Source organism: Crocodylus porosus, unplaced genomic scaffold (genome assembly GCF_001723895.1).
Source record: "Crocodylus porosus isolate Cpor-Errol unplaced genomic scaffold, CroPor_comp1, whole genome shotgun sequence".
Taxonomy (NCBI): Eukaryota; Metazoa; Chordata; order Crocodylia; family Crocodylidae; genus Crocodylus; species Crocodylus porosus.
The window spans coordinates 46,046,299-46,063,633 of record NW_017728950.1 but is presented as its reverse complement, the minus strand read 5'-3'; the positions used below and the strand labels follow the sequence as shown (position 1 = coordinate 46,063,633).

General features: G+C 41.3%; 1 protein-coding gene across 1 annotated transcript in view; it reads right to left on the bottom strand.

Annotated features, from left to right (window-relative positions):
* TRIM36 (tripartite motif containing 36) overlaps positions 1 to 17,335 on the bottom strand; it is a 51,483-nt gene that overhangs the window by 5,427 nt on the left and 28,721 nt on the right. Inside the window, exons 3-9 of the mRNA XM_019555323.1 lie at positions 14,973 to 15,298; positions 8,728 to 8,874; positions 5,529 to 5,624; positions 3,331 to 3,584; positions 2,676 to 2,800; positions 1,550 to 1,843; positions 908 to 1,205 (exon numbers count right to left, since the gene is read on the bottom strand). Coding sequence (XP_019410868.1) covers positions 908 to 1,205; positions 1,550 to 1,843; positions 2,676 to 2,800; positions 3,331 to 3,584; positions 5,529 to 5,624; positions 8,728 to 8,874; positions 14,973 to 15,298 — 1,540 coding nt within the window. The remainder of the gene's footprint in view (positions 1 to 907; positions 1,206 to 1,549; positions 1,844 to 2,675; positions 2,801 to 3,330; positions 3,585 to 5,528; positions 5,625 to 8,727; positions 8,875 to 14,972; positions 15,299 to 17,335) is intronic.

Below are 17,335 nucleotides of genomic sequence, written 5' to 3'. Positions count from 1 at the left end.
TGCATGCTGCAGCTGAGCACATGCAAGTGGCATTTATTGGTGACATTATCAGCCACACCAGCCAAAAATAGGTGATTACTGATAAGGTAAATTTTTCTTTTTATTGGTGCCGATACTACATGGACCAATATATCTGTACACCTCTAGAAAAGACCACATCATTCTTTTCACAAGCCTGCACCCACACTGACATCCCTTCCCAAGTGATCTCTGGATTATCTTCCAAATAATAAATCCAACAGGCATATGTATAAGCAAGTATCACAACTCCACTTACAGCCATTTATCAGTTCAAGTTTTGAACACCTGCAATGATTTAAGAATGGTGAACTTCCAGTAGAGGATGGATTATTGGAGCTTACACTTAAATAAAATGGTATTTGTCACTCGCCTCACTTGCAGGCCCACTATACCAGTTCTGACTCGGCTTCCCAGGAAATGCATTAATGGCTTAACATTAAAGTTTAGGAGAACCCAAACAAAAGAGTGAGGACAGAAAGTGTAAGTTATAGCAACTGAATTACTTTCCAGACTCCCCTTTGCATTTGACCTATGGTATTCTTCCGCAGAGCAATACATACCCAACAAGAATGGCATGTGAGCTCTACTCTGCAAATATTCCTAATGTTGGTGAGGGACCAAACTGTGTCGTCAACTGGTAATTTAGCCTCTATCATTTGGTTATAAAACTCAGGCTGACTGAAAACACAGAGGTACGTAGCTTGTGGAAAGATGAGGGAAGAGAAAGGAAACATTAGAAGCACTGTGAAATAGGGTCACATCTTAGTTCTACTAATTTTTAAATTTACTGGGGAAAAAATTACTTTAATTTACTGGCTAAAAAAAAAACAACAGGAAAACTAGGTGAGGCTTTTTATCTCATCTTAGACAACAGTCTACCATTTACCTTGGGCTGGTTACATCACGGGGATTATGGAACCACTCTTGTATTTTAGCACTAGATGCAACTCCCACTTTCACCAGGTATGAATAGGATTCCACACGAAAAGCCCAGAAGTGCTTCCCTTTTGTGATTCCTGTGTCTCCAATGATGTAGTCAAGAGTCATATAACACCCCACTTGGATACGTTCAGCTCCTAGCAGCAGAGGAAATCCAGCCCGACTTTCCACAGAGTTTCTCTTCGCATTCAGCACAAGACGTTCTTGGTTGTAGCCACACTTGTCATCAAAGAGAAAACTATAGACTAAAAAAAACCCAGCCAAAAACCAAACATTTATATTAGCACAATATTTGACCATATTTCTGGTACTTAACCTATTCCTTGTGCCAGCACATCTTGGAATTTTTTTTTTTTTTTAAACGCAAACTACTGGATTACAATTCAAGAAACAGTAGATTGCTTACTATTGGATGTTTACAATTATTTGTAACTTTAATTATTTCATTAACATACTACTTTCAACAAACATACACACATAAGATGGTAACAAAATTAAGTACGTATTGAAAATGGCTGCATTAGAAAGAAATTGTAGGCGCTGTGTATTGATACAATTGTTTATGGACAAGGCAAAAAGCATACTTTACCTGAAGCTGGAGGTGTGTGCAAGATAACTTCCCTACTCCATGGGCTACAGATAGACCCTTTATAGCCTCGGACTCTAAAGGCATAGCTGCTGTTGTTATCAAGGTCGGAGATTACTTTACTTTTGTTGCAGACTTCAGTCTCCTGCCACATTGCATTCTCCTCTTCTCTATTAAGCTTACGATATTCAAGGATATAGGTATCAGCTAACTCTGCCTTCCCTGGCTGCTCCCAACTGATCAAAGCTTTATTATACATTCTGCTCTGCTCCTCATTGATCTCTGGTACATCTAGACCTGGAATAGAAGTTTTATATATTGGTCAAAGGCTACATGACGTATGATTTACAATGAATGCAATGAAGAGTTTTTCTGGGGTGGGCATTGCAAATCCATGTTTTACTAATGTTCCTCCTGTTTTCTGTACTTATTTTTTAAGTCCAGTGTCAAGTATCTACAGTACATTTTAAAAACCACAATATGCCCCTTACCTGTCACTTGAGGGATCAAAACCTTCTAGTTAGACCAAATATGACCAAAATCCTATGAAACACGTCCAAACAATAAAAAACAGTCCTAATACTAACTTATTAGCAAACAGCTATTTAAGCAAGCTTTTACAGTGTTTTAATTCTAAAAGCAAATGTCTGTTATGGTTATTCAAAATAATTCTCCATGCTAGTTTACCTTAGGTTTCTACTGCTTATTTACCAAGACTTAAGCCTGCAATATTAACATGTATATTATATTTAGTGGTCTTCCCCCTGCACTCCCTTATTGGACAGTATCATATTATGATCACAACTCTCTTCCATCATAGTATTCTTTCAGAAGCGGTACTAAATGTTCTTGCTGCCTTTATAAACTGCAAAAATAAGACTGAAATTTTAGAATGCTTTGTTAGAAAGAACAGCAGAGCTCTCTCTCACCACAAAGAGCTTTTCTATCACTTCTTGCAGGGAAATAGCTTTGCGAGGGTCAGAGAGAAGCAAAGGGGAGACAATGAATTCTCCAAGGCTGTGGACCGTTAACCTTTCCTAATACATAGGCTCCTTCCAGTGTTAGCATTAATTACTGATCCCCAGATTAAGAAAGAGTAAGCAAGACTGCCATTACTTCTGCAACTTACCACTGGAGTAAAAAGACAAGTCTCCAAGAGTCTCCTCTTGCTTGGTTGTATCAAGCACAAAGTCTTCAAAAGAAGCTTGAGCTGCTGGTCTGAAACTCTTCAGAGATTCAGTAGCTTTCTGTATTCTAAAAAACGACAGTGATAAATAAATACTAATGTTTATTTAATACCACAGTATAATAACAACAGCCAGATGAAAATTCTGGCCCCAGATGTCATCCATTTTACAACATGATAAATCCAAAATAGCCCAATAAATCTGACAAGTGGAGGTGTCTGTAGATAAGCATCCATAAAAATAGTTTAGGAAACAAAACATATGTGAATAATTAGTAATAGCATAATCTGATCTAGCCCCAACAACTTTGCAATAGTCCCTTAATATGGCAAAATACCTTTTGACTTAACCATTTTCTGATGGATGAATTTCCCATCATTTATATCAAGAGAAAGGTTCACCTCTGTGCGTTTTCTACATTGCAATTTAATGTAAGTTATCTGCACCATAAATCTGGACTCATTAACCTCTGCAAAATAAGCATCAGTTACATCCAGTATTTTGTCAAACAACAACATCCTAACAATATTTGAAAACACATGCCATAACTATTTTAAAGTGCATCTAAAATTCAAGTGCATTTTAAAATGTAAATACCTGACATGAAGCTGTTTTGCTGTTTGAACAAAGCAAGATTGATCTGTTTCTTTAAGCACTTCTTGAGCATATCCTACAAGGCCATTATTTTCCAGAAGTCCCTGATATTCCTCTATTTGAGTCTGCAGTTTCTCCAGTCTTAAATTCTTAGAAGCATCAATTGCCCTGAGAGCAGATGATCTCCTCTCTTGCAAAACATCAAACAGCTTGTCAAAATTATGAGATGCTTCTTCTTTAGCTCTCTCCCCATTGCACTATTATAAGAAATAAAGTACATTAAAAAACCCCAAGATTTACTCATTCTACAGTGCTGTGGAATCTTATGGGAAGTATTTTCAAAACAGCAGTTAAAAATTCTAACAATGCAGTTATTTTTGATGGGCAACTAGACCATTTTTAATCAATTAAAAGAGAAAGGAGTTATGTGCACAAGTTCATAAATAGTCATTAGCCCTTCAAAATGGTAATACAGTCAAAAAATAAAACAAGAAGATACTTCTCTAATCATCCCAGAAATATATAGAGCATAACTCTCCTTATATCATTCCCACTAGGCATTTTAATTTATGTGATAAAAGCTCAACAGCTCAACTTCGTAGTCTTTTCCAGCACTCAGATATTTCAAGTAAAAAGTTTCCTACTGTGGTAATTAACATTTGTGTCAGGTTTATTATTCAAAAGAATTATTTCCACTGTGGGGCAGAAGAATATGGATTTAAGAATTTCCACATGTCCTCTGTTCTTTAAGTTTATACTGTTTCCCCAACAAAGATACTAGCTTTAATTTCTCAAGTAGGAAATTCCCTTATTTCCTTCAACTTATGGCTTTCATTCTTGCCACACTTTCACTGTATAATCAGATGGAGACTACAGATTACATAATCAAAGAGCAACTGACATTCCTACAACCTGAGGCAGCCTTCCTTTCTCATCCATTCTGTTTTGCTTCTAGTCTTATATGTGAATTTTTCTTCTTAGCGTTACTGTACATTTTTTCCTATTTAATCTTAAATATGTCCTTTTTTCAAATCAGGTTCCCGATATGCAGGGGACAAGCACTAGAGGGGCATGCAGATGTGACAATTTTCACCTGATCTAGCCCCTGAAAGTGCTCTGTCTGGTCATGGCTGTAGAAGTGAATGGCTGCAGAGTGCTTTAAAAAGGGCCCTATCCCACAAAAATCTGAACCCCCATTGCACAAGGGTTCAGATGAAGACACTCCAAAATGGAGGGCCCTCAGTAATTTTTGTCTGGGCTGCTTCCCACCCCAGGGACTGTTTTCAAAATGAGAGGGGGGAAGTGAGTGGAAGGAGTTCAGCCTCATGTTTTTTCAGCCGGTTCAGGAGGGAGTACTGAAGCCATCTGAGGTGCAGAAGCTCCAATCCACCCAACCCCATCCTCCAGCGCCACCTGGGCAACCCCTAGGACAGGGCTGGCAGGGAAGATGTGCATGGCTCTGGGGAGACCAGCTGCAGGCTCACAACAGCTCTAAACAACAGCTGGATTGCCTAACACCCAGCACTCAACAGCACACTTCTGTTGGGTCCAGAGGATCACTGAAACCCAGAGCATTTCCTGCAAAGTGCCATGAGTTATAACATGGAGCTGCACTTCTGTCTGCGTCTTAGATTCTTTCCTCTTTAAATATGTTATAGTAGCATTTAACGCTTCTGATCCAGACTGGGTCCTTATTGTACATTGAAGACATCTCCTACCCTAAAGAAGTCCAAGAGGACGTTATCAGACACCTGCCTAGTACCAGAGCTGACCTTAGGGGAAATGGTTGTACTTTGGTGCCATCCTCCGCCCTAACCCAATGCCTCTCCCCTCTCCTTTCCCCAAGTCACCAGCACTGATACCCTGCCGCACAGTGGCTCCATCCAACAGGCCCAGGAGCTGGGCAGCATGTGTGTATGACACCCCGCCTGATAACAGCACCCTGGGCAGTCTCCCATGTTGCCCACCATTAAAGTTAGCTCTGACAGGTACCTTTGTCAAAGGAGGTTTAACTCAAATGATCCTCAAATACAATGCACAAAATAAAAAGTTCTGATAGATCCCCTCCTCCCAAAAAATCACAGAACTCAGTTTCAGCACATTTCCATAAAGTAAAAAAGAGAAAATCATGACTGTACTCCAATATTAAGAGCCCCCATTACGATACCTAGCAAAACACCCATGTATCGAGTTATCCTTACCTGTGTTTCTTTCATCAAGAGACTCAGTTCAGAAATCTGACCTTTCACCTGGCTCTCCTTACTAATGAGGTAATCAATATCCTTTGAAAGCTTCTCCTGTTGAAATATAATAAAAAATTATCAGAAACAAAATTCTATCTACATTGTCTTATATGGTTTACATGCAGCAACTGTCAGACATCTAGAGTTCACTTTACATATCTGCAAGCACTAAATAGCTCTAGATTACAAAAAGCAGCAGGTTACAGGAACATGCACAGTAGGCCTGTGCAAAGCAGCAAGCATTTGCTTCGGATTTGGATTCAGCTGATTCAGAGGGACAGTGATTCAATTCGGTGATTCGGATCACTGTCCCAATTCAATTCAGCCAATTCGGATCTGAAGGTTTGGCGCTGATTCAGAGATTCAGCCATAAACTAAACAGGCAGCAGTCTTCACCACGCTGGAGACAGATGCCTCTAGCTAGTAAGTTTGTTGTGGTGGACAGAGGGGAGAGGGAAGTGGGGGGGAGGAGGGGGCAGATCAACTCCCCCACAACAAGGAAGGGATTGGGCCTGGGACAAGCTGCCAATATGGGACACGGGGGTGCAGGACTCAGGGAGGGGGGCTCCCGCCACTGCGCACCACCAGTCCAGGAGGGCATGGGAGTGGGCATGTGCCTCCGGAGCTGCACGGGGTGGGCTTTGTGCTGCATCTATTCACAGTCATCAGTTTTCTTTAAGGTGGGCAGGCTAGAGTTTCCTATGCTCTTCAGACAACCTGGGCAGGCACGCTGGAGGCTTCAGGGCCCAACTATGCATGCACCAAGAATTCCCATTTCCTGGGCATGCACAATTTGTGTCCTTGAATCCCCAGAAGTACCTGTACAGGGTCTCTCATTTGCAGAGGTGCATCCCAAGCTGGTTTCTCCAGGCGTGCACCTCTACAAAAGGTGGGGGGGAACCCCAGGTTTCTCCATTTGCAGAGCTGCATGCTTGGGGAATCCAACTCAGGGCACATCTCTGAAAATGCAGAAACCCAGAGTTTCCTAAGATTTGGTCCCACAAGATTCAGCTCAGATGCTCCTGGGAATGGCAGACAACAAGTGACATGCATTTCACCTAATGAAGAGAATCAGACAGCAAGGCCAGATCTAGCCATAGGCAGAGGAAGAAAATGTTATTTGAGGGAGCTGAGTACATGCATACATGCACCTCCCAGCAGGTAAGTCTGTGGAGGGGAAGGAGTAGGGGAAGAGAGAAGGGGCATTGGGAAGGTAGTGGTCAAGGCCCCCACCGCAAGGGAGGGAGTGGGGCAGGGGCAAATGGGGCCCAGGGGCAGCTCATCTGGGGTGCAGGGGGGCTCTCGCTCCCGTGCACACCCCGGGGGAGGCAGGGGAGATGCATGCCCCCCAGATTTGTGTGCAGGGTGGAGATGGGCTGCCCACTGCGGGCTGAGGGCTCTTTGCCCTGCTGCCACTGCCTTAGGAGTCGTGCAACACCATGTGCCTGCCATCAGGCAGGGAGGGGACACAACGCAGTCTGGCAGTGGCAGGAAGATGGTGTCACGTGGCTCCCAAGGCAGGAGCATGGGGCAAAGGCATGGGGCAACCAATGGTCAGTTTTGAACTGGTGAGGGAGCACTTGAAGACATTAAGCTACTCTAAATTATCAGGACCAGATGGACTACACCCATGAGTGCTGAGAGAGTTGGCTGGAGGCTTTGTGGGACCATTGGCAAAGATATTTGAAGATTCATGGTACTGGAAGAGGTCCTGGAAGACTGAAAAAGGGCCAAGTACTGGTCTAGAAACTACTATAAAACAGACTGGTTGGATAATTGTATTCAAACAGTAGTCATGGAATGACTTGATGTCCTACTAGATAAGGCATGAGGGAAGATGGTCCCACAAAGTAAGGTCTGGGTTCAGTACTATTCAATATCTTTATTACTAACTTGGGAAAATGGAATTTAAGTTATATTTAATAAATTTCCAAGGACACCAAGGTGGGTCAGGTAACAAACATTTGGTGGACGGTATTAAGACTTAAAAATTATCTGAAACAAAAAGCAAATGAAATGCAATGTAATAATGACAATCTAGTGTTCAGGGCAGAAAAATTAAATGCACAAGTATAAAATAGGACTTGCCAAGCTGTGTGCACTGTACAAAAATAAAAGGGACCAAACTGAACAAGACAGTGTAACATTACCTTAAAAAAAGAAAAAAGGAGGAAAAAAGCTAATAGCATATTTGGATTAATTGAACAGGAGTGCTGTATACAAATAATTAGAGAACTAAAAAAACATAAGGAAAGATTGGAAGAATTCGGATTATTTGGTCTAGAGAAGAGAAGCAATGGGGAGAGGAGAGTTGATAAGTTTTCGGATACAAAAAGGGTTGTTATAAAGATAATGATTTGGTGACCAACTGTTCCGCATCCAAAGAATGGTCTGAAACTGCAACAAAGATGATTGTGGTAAGTATTAGGACAAACTTTCCAACTCGAAGGGTGATTAAGTACTGGAACAGATAGCTTTGAGAGGGTGTACAACTTCCATCATCAGAATACAGATGAGACAAATATTTGTCTGACAAGTTTTAGACAGGGATGATCCTGCCTTAAGCAGAGGGATAGGTAGGGGAAGGGACTAGAGTTGGCTATCTAGTCCATTTCTCTATGATTCTAAGATGAGTTCATTCTATGAAATTTTAAAATCTTTCAGAACACGTGGTGTATAATTTTAGGTAAACATGAGTGAACCAATTACCAGATGTGCCACTTTGCGACAGCCTTTACAAAAATATCTTCCAATTATATGGTCTGATTTTCTGCAAGTGAGCCCATTCCAAGAACACAACACCTTACAACCAGTGGTTCTCAATCTTTTTCAGCTCAAGACCACCTCATGTTAAACTCAAATCACCCCTGGGAAAATACCAGCTCTTAGCTTTCTTGACTACAAAAAAGTAACAGAGGAATTTTCCTGTGGCAAAGAAGTCAAAAAGACCACAACAGGTCAGAAAGTTTTTGGTGCTACGGATTCCTATGTGAAAACTCTTATCTTATGAATCACATGTAGGTGTTTAATACCTAACAATGCTAATATTGTGAAGCACCCCAACTGACAGCACCTTTATTGAAAATCACCAATTTATACACACAGATGTCATGAATTTTTCCTTTCCTCAGGCAAAGCGAAGGGTTAACAGTCTCACCTTGAGAGTTTTGTAGGCACTGCTCATGGTTGTTACTTTATGGTTTGCATGAGACCCACCCAGTTTACAAAGATGACAAACAGGCCGTCTGCAGATTTCACAATACATGTTCACCCTCTCCATTTCATGTTCTGGGCACATCAAAATCTGCAAAGAGCAATTAAAATACAGGTGTTTCAGAAGAATGAAATGTTAACAACCTGCACAGGGCCAGATTGGAGCCTGGCCATGTCCTCTCCCCCCAGCCATGTCCCTAACCCCCTTCCTCCACACAACTACCCCCACCCTCCTCCATGTGTCTGGGTGGAGCTCTGCCATGCCAGCCCCGGGTGCCAGATTCAGACCACTGGCTGGATCCAGCCCACCAGGCAAAAAGATTGAATATCACTGCTTTAGTGTAATAGAACTGTTTAACATATGTCATCCATGCCAAGGACAGAAATAGTCCTATTACACTTAAACAACACTCCTGGGACTACTGACTCCAGTCTTATTTACCAGTGCCTCACCTAATTCCCTAAAATAGCTTAGAGGTTTCCAAAAGCAGAATACAGTGTAATGTAGGAAAGATGCCAATTTTAGAAGCAAAATGCCAATTTGTAACACGTCACAGAATAAATACAGCCAGACATTGTAAACATCAGTTTAAACATAACCATAGCTGGAAAAAACAAAAAAGAAAAGGAAAAATTCTATTGTGTTAGGTAAACATGAAACTGTAATGTAATATCTACTCTGGTTGCACTACACATTGATTAAACTTGTTATGTTAGGGTTTAAAAAAAAGAAAAGTGCCATACTGGGTTAGACCAATGGTCTGTCTACCTGAGTCTCCTGTCTCTGACAGCAGAAGCAGTAGATGCTTTACAGCAGGCGTGCTCAGTCCTCAGCCAGTGAAGGCATGTAATTTCTGCAGGTCTAACAATTTGGCAGCAGGGGAATAGTGGCAACATTAATTGCTGCTCTCCTGTGGCCAAATTTCCAGAGATAGGGAGCCTAGTGTGCTATACTAGAGAGAAAGGGGCAGCCCAAGATGGCGCAGGGCCAGATTCAGGTGTGCCAACCCCAAGAGGGATCTGGCCTGCAAACCATCTCTGCACCACTCATCTGACCCACAGGACTGAAAGTTTGAGCACCAGTGCTTTAGAGGGAAAATTTTTCGTGTAATCAATACCTGGTCATACCCTCCCTGTTGTCAGTCATTATTGGTTTGGGGATATCAGAGGATATCCCTGTCTGTTTTCTTTGGTAGCTATTAATAGAGCTGTCCTCCATGAATATGTCTAATACATGGTTATACTATCTGCCTCTACAACCTCCTGTGATGAAAATATCTGCAAATTAACTATGCATATATGCAACACTGGGCAATGAGTTAGCTGTTATGACTTGGGAAATGTAGGAGTTTCAGTTATGTTAGGCTCCAGTAATGCTAAGACACTGCAAAAGACGTTGGGAGTAAAAGGCTTTACTGACTGCTGGATGACTTGATAAAAGATGCAGTGAGCAAAAACATAAGAAACTATAACTGAATAAGCTGGGGTGTAAAAAGTTAGAACTCACTAGGGAGGCAGAGATAACAGAGGGCAAGCTGCACTCAGCAGGGGTAAGTTAAAGATACTCAAATTCAGTAGGGAGCACGCTAGAAAAGCCCAAACTCAGAAAGAAGTGAGCTCTAAATGTCTAAATTTGGGAGGTGGGAGCTGCAGTTGGCAAGGAATAAGCTGCAAGTGTCTGGACTAGACCAAAAGAAAAGCGAAAAGAGCCAGAGATAAGAACTGGCATGGAGTGAGGGCATCTAGGCTATAAATACAGGGATGTGAGACTCGCCCTTTCGTAGTGACTTAAGGGGCATCTGTGCACGTAATGCATCACTTACCATTGTGTGGGCAGTTTTGCTGAGCCGGGCAGATTGCTATACAAACCTGCTAGTGTACTATCCTAAAAGATAATAAACTTATCTGAGCTTTCACCACTGACACAAATTCAAGCTGTTCTTTTTTCGTGCCACGCAAGCTCTAGGAAGTTGGTTGCAGGCAACTGCCTCTGAAACCACACTGACCAAAGCAGCCTGAACACCAAGAGTGACAGCAGGCTGACTGGGAACCCTCCCAATCCCCAAGTGCCTCTGAGCAACAGGAAAAATTACCTTGGAGCTGTTATATGTAGCTCTCTAAAAACAATGGCTCAAATATGCAGTGGAATTCAATCTCTTGTTTGTTTTAAACCTGCCTCCTGATAATTTCAGTGGGTATCCTCTCATTCTTGTATTCTTGTATTCTGGGACTTAGAGATTGAAAGTTTCCGATTCACTTAATCCACACCTGTCATGATTTTACAGACCTTTATCTTGTCCCTGATCAGCCTTTTTCATTCCAAACAAGAAGTCCTACCCCTCCTAGTCTCTCCTGATACAGCAGCCTCTCCATATTCCTGATCATTTTTGTTGGCCCTCTCTGTACATTTTTAGTTCTACTGCATTCTTCTTTTTTGGATGTGAAGAAATGCACACAGCATTCAAGATGTGCACGTACCATGGATTTACATAGTAAAGTGATGATTTTTCTGTTTAGTTTTTAATTGTCTTCTTAATGATGCTCACCACTTTACTGGATTGTTGGATGCCCAACATTTTACCAGGCTTTGTTGGCCACCATTGCATACTGAGCCAATGTTTTTAGAGAACTATATAACAACTCCAAGGTCACCTTTCCCAAGTCGTAACAGCTAGTTCAGAGCCAAGCAGTGTCTATGTACATTACTTAGCACTTAACACTGAGGCTGCTTTGCCACTTTTTGCCCACTCAGGTGTGCAAGTTGCAAGAATAAGTTGTTTTCTCACAGAACTGTTTAACTATTGTAATACAGCTTAAAATATAACTGTGTCATGTTATTTTACATTTGGTAAATGAAAGTTATAGCTCGCAAAAAACAAGAGATGGAGAAGACCTACCAGATTATCTTGTTCTTCTATGTCATAATTCAAGGAACAATAATACAGTACGTGTCTCTCCCATCCCTACCACACACATTGCTCAGCATTATTCAGTCTGGTTTTAAATTAATCAAATGAGTGACTGGGAACATTGTTTACGAGAATAACAACACTCCATGCATTCAAATCATCTCCTAACAAAAAGGCATGTGATCAAAACTCTAATCTAATCTTGTGCAGTAGTCACAGCATATCCCTTAAGGGGCCAACATACAGGCTTCATTATAGTTTACTATTCCTCATTTTGTCTTCATAGGAAAGTGTATAAACTGAAACACTCAAGCCACAGATGGACATTGCAAAATGTCAATCTATTAATAAACCATGTCCATATTAGCATCAAGAGAACCAGAATTCTCTCCTCCTTTATCTGCCTACAAGATGAATTTCCTATAGGTACTACATCTTAAAAATCTTAATAAATGACATATTTCTAAATTTTAAGTCTAACCCTAAAAATAATTTAAAGGTTTCTAGTGACCTTAAAAACATGTAGCCATAAGCCAGTATGTCTGATAAAGTAGGCCCACCCCCCCCGCAAAAAAAGCATAGATGTTTACATGTTATTTTTATGCAGTTAAAATGCTAGTAAATGAAATAATTAAATGACAATGACTTGATGCAATACTTTGTATTAAAAAGAGGAATTTAACTATGATCTGTTCATTATATAAATCAGTCTACCAAGTCCAGGAAAATTAAGCTCCTGTGCCTCCCTAGATCCTCTTGCTTTGAATGAGTTGGAGCCTATACATTCAGTGTGCCCATCTTCACAATACATACAAAATTAAATAAGGTATGGCTAGAAAAGTGAAAACCAGATACCAGTTTTACAAAGCTATGCAACTAAAGTTAATATTGTATGGTTCTATTTTGCCTGGCTGCATGAATACCATGAATGAAAATTAAGCTTAGAGAAGAGTAATTTAATACAATCTTCATATAAATTTAATACTTCAATACTAAACAGGATTAAATCACATCTATCTGAACTTACCTTCAGTTTACTTGCTTACAGGAGAAAGATTAGAAAACCTACAAAGTAAAAGTAACTACAACAATCTGGATAAAGGTACTGTCTTACAGAACTTAACAATTTTATCAAGTTAGACTAAAAATTTGTACGAACTAAAAAGCAGCCCCACGTGGTAAGCTTTGATTTTCTAGAACCTCGCACTCTCCATAAATAGCATGACTAGATTTTAATCTTACAGTTATGTTTAAGTTTAAATGTACATGTAAGAACAACTGCTATCAGAAAATGCTACACTGTTAGTAAAAAGCTTCACATATGAGCAAATCTACCTGTTTAAAAGTATGTGGTTAAGTATTTCCAGAACCAGTGAACAGTTTAGTTCTTTAAAAGTCAGCTCCGTGCAGTGCGAACATTTTACTCAATTAAAACATGTAATTTGGTCTATACAGAACTCAATGCAAGGCAAAACTGGTCTTAAAAGCAAAGTATTACTTTACAGTAGTATCCAAGAGACAATGGCATACTAAGAGTAGAGTTCCATGGATGCAAAAATTTTGAATTCACATAGGTCTAAGCAATCTTTAAATATAGCCATTTATACCAGTTACATTCATCATGGAATTACCATGTGCTATTTATACACTGAGTAAACCATTGTGCCTTTCCCTTTGCTACTATTCCCTGGTGAAGCATGAAGCAGCAGCAACCAACAGCATGAAGTCCAGAACTTCTTATGAAAGCTCCATTCTTCTACAATAGCTACACAAGAATTATGACTGTGGGGAAAAAAAAAGCATAAAACTCAACTTCATCAGTCCTAAGCTTGCCAAAAGGGGAAGGGAAGAAATCCCATATCCCTGAGTAGAGGTGCACCAATAGAGATTTTGGGGCCGATACCAATAGCTGATTTTTAAGGAGGCATATCAGCCGATACTGATCCAATTTCTGACATGCAGGCCTGCAGCTTGAAGAGCTATATGTAGCATGTAAGTCTGTTGTGGTGGAAGGGGAGTGGGAGGGCAAGGGCAGGGGTGTGGGGAGTGCAGATCAAGGCTCCCGCAGTGTGGGAGGAGTGGGGCTGGGGCAGGGGCAGGGGCGGGATGGAGCCACAGCTCATCCGGGGGGTGTGGCTCCCACCACTGCACACACCCTGAGAGGGCATGGTGGGGTGGGGAATCCCTGGATCTGCGTGAGGCAGGGCAGACTGTAGGTGCAGGCTAGGGCCAGAGCTGTACAGGGCTCTTCCCAGAGGGGACTGGGCCAAGCTGCACTCGGGGTGGGCAGCGGCAGTGCCAGGAGGGGACTACAGAGGCGGGCTGCAGCCTCCCCAAAATTTGCCATAGCCCCCCCTCCCAGTGTCACCACATGCCCCGAGCACAGCCCTGGCCCAACCCCCCTTCCCTCCCACACGCTGAGAAGAGCCCAGAGCAGCCCCAATGCCAGCCCACAGCTGCAACCTATCCCGCCCTGCGCAGATCTGGGGGCACATGCCCCCTGTGCCCTCCCAGGGTGCACACAGTGGTGGGAGCTGCACCCTTCCCCCAGCCAAGCCATAGCTCCATCCAGCATGCTGCCCTGCCCCAGCTGGGCAGCACCTGCACCAGCCTCAGCCCCAGCCCCACTCCATCCCTCACCACAGGGGCCTTGATCTGTCCCCCATGTCCCTTCCCTCCCCACTCCTCTTCAACCACAACACACTTACCAGCTGGATGGAGCTCTCCAAGCTGCCAGACTATGCTCCTGGCTAAGTGCTGCACTGTGGCTGAACGCATGCAGAGGCATTTATCAGCCAAATTATCAGCCACATCAGGCTGATTTCCAATAAAATCCATTTTCTTTATATTGGTGCTGATCTGATAATGGACCAATGTATCGGTGCACCTCTATCCCTGAGCTTATTTGGATATCAAAAGAAATCCAAAAGGAAATTTCATTGCAGAACTCTGATTATTCTGCTACTTACAAGAAAGCCACTGAAATCAGGAATTAAGACCATTCTAAGGACAAGCTACACACACATCTAACCATTCCTGTGTGTGCTCCTACACTTGTCAACACCCACCACATTAACATCTTTAATATGTGGCTGATGATTTCTTCAGTACATGTTAGTAATAAAGTCTAGAAGTTCAAATGAAATGGTTATCAGTCATAAAAAAAGCGCTGGGTCAGATATATTCTGTAGTATAGTAGAGTGGGGCAAGAGATGCACATGGTAAGTAACATATCTGCAGGATTCGTCCGTATGGTACGTTAGCTTAAAACACCACTTACCTTAGGCCTGAAGTTAGTAGTTGGTCCAACATATTCATGCTGGGCTTTTACAGTTCCCCAAGGATGATGTATTTTGAAGCATTCATTGCAATAGCTTGCACTGCAGTCCATGCAACTCTTTGTGGATTCTTGAGGTGGAGGTTTGCAGAGATCACACATAATAGCTGTGGCTGCCCTGGCTGCCTGCCTGTATCTTTCCACTATAGTTTCCAATGTGAAGTTTCGGAATAAGCCATTGATGCCACGTTCTCCCAGATCTATATCATGCCGACAGCCAGGACAAGGAAAGATGGTGGTTCTAGGAGTCAATGAATTGCGTTTCCAGCCTGTATAGACAGCAAGTCTTAGTTACAAAAAAGTGGGAAAACAGGGCAGAAGCAGGGAGAGATCATAAAAGACAGGGATCTGTAAGCCAATTCCGAACCATTTCAGCGCACCTCTCAAAAGTGGTACAATACTAATTCTGATATATTCAGCCAAGCCAAAAAGAACAGATTGCCTTTTCAAAGAATTGCCTCATTTGTATACAGAAGACAGAGCAAGTTACAACTGAATTCCAAATGAAATTGAGGTAACAAAATTTTACTAATTCAATACCAAATGTGCAGCACTGAAGTTGTGTTTCTGGTAACAGTACAAAATAGTATAGTATGGCTGAGAGGCTGCTTTTCTTCAGAAACAAGCACTATATAGTCCAGGCAGTGTGAAAGACAATACCTATACAATGGAGCAATTAGTTTCTGCAGTACTGTGCAAGGCAGAAAAAACTCCCTGTATTTGTCATTTATAGTTCTGGTGGAAAGGCATTTTTAGACAAACATACTTAGAAGTATGATCAAAATACTTACTCTACACCATGGAAGTTTTTCCAAACTCAATTCTAAAAGTATCAAAAACTGAGTTTCTACCATTAACATTCAAAGATTTACCGCAGTAATCTAGTTTTGGATCTGTCACAGGTGGAACCATCTTTAAATACCATACAACCACATAGCTATCAGCTGACTGCCCAGAGGAGTTTTCCATCTATTGACTCCTCTGTGAAATCCTATGAAATATAAACTTTCATTTCTACCCAGGAGAACTTCTACAATATTTTCTCCAATGCCTGATGAAGGGTGTGTGCCCAAAAGCTTGCAATTAAAGACATTTTTTTGCAAAAATCTTGTTGGTCTAATAAAAGATATCATCTCTACTACGAGTCCCGATTGCCTTATACATACATACAAACTTTCTATAATCTGTCTGGATCGATGGCTGTTCAAATAAAGATCGGGGGGGTGTTGATAAAATACACAAAATGAAGGTTGTTTAATCCCAGAGTGACAATAAACAGTATTGTTCCCCAAAATCCAAATGTACTTAATTTTTAAAAACATGGTTTGGAAGGAACCCACAAATACAAGACAAGACAGGTAGACTCTTAAAACACTGGGAGCTTCCAGCCAAATCATTCAATCCCAGTAGGGACAGACTGAGCTGAATGTTTTTAATTGAACAGTTTAGACAGGCTTGTTTTTAAACAAGCCTGTCGGAACTAAATACTCTATAAAAAAGAAGACCACCAAACATGATACCAAAGAAAACCCCAACGTTTGGTTTTTAGCAGGGTTAATATATTGTACACCCTAGTCTGTACTGGGGAAAAAAAATGAGACTGCAGGACCTAAAGGGAATGTTAAGCTAATTTTTCAAGAAGGATGGATAGATTAGATAGACAGTTAAACGTCAACTAATTACACACACTTCTTTTTAACCAATACATCAACCCTTTATCAACCTCTGTGATAAAGCAGACATAAAGCCTCACATAATTTGAAGAGTTCCTTGGTGAAGACTTCATTAAATAAATTTAAAAAAAAAATCTCAAGGTGCCACTAACAGCTCCTTCTCATCTCAGACTTCATGGCATTCTGCATTGCTCTAATGAAAAAAGGTCCCCCAGAATAAATGAATTCCTTTACAAAGTCTTCTCATTGTTGTGAAGAATGATTCTCCTAAAATATGCACCATGTTATAGCTGCATATGCAAGACAGGGAATAAAAAGTCCAACTGTGGAGTGAGCAAATGTACACAAGCAGATGGTGCCTCTCCAGTTCACTAAATCACATATTTATCTCTGCCTAGACAACATATGGAAATAAGGCTACTTGGATGGGAGGGGAAAAAGTGAAATTAAACCAGTTACTGTAGTTCAGGTACTGTTTAGATCTCTGGCTAAAAAGGAATACAAAGTTTCTTGGTACTTAAAAAGAAATACAAAGTTTCTTGGTACTTACTTGATGTGAATTTAATAACCCAAACTGCATGCCCTGCAATATCTGTAACTTGGCATATGTAGAGTAACACACACATGCAATGG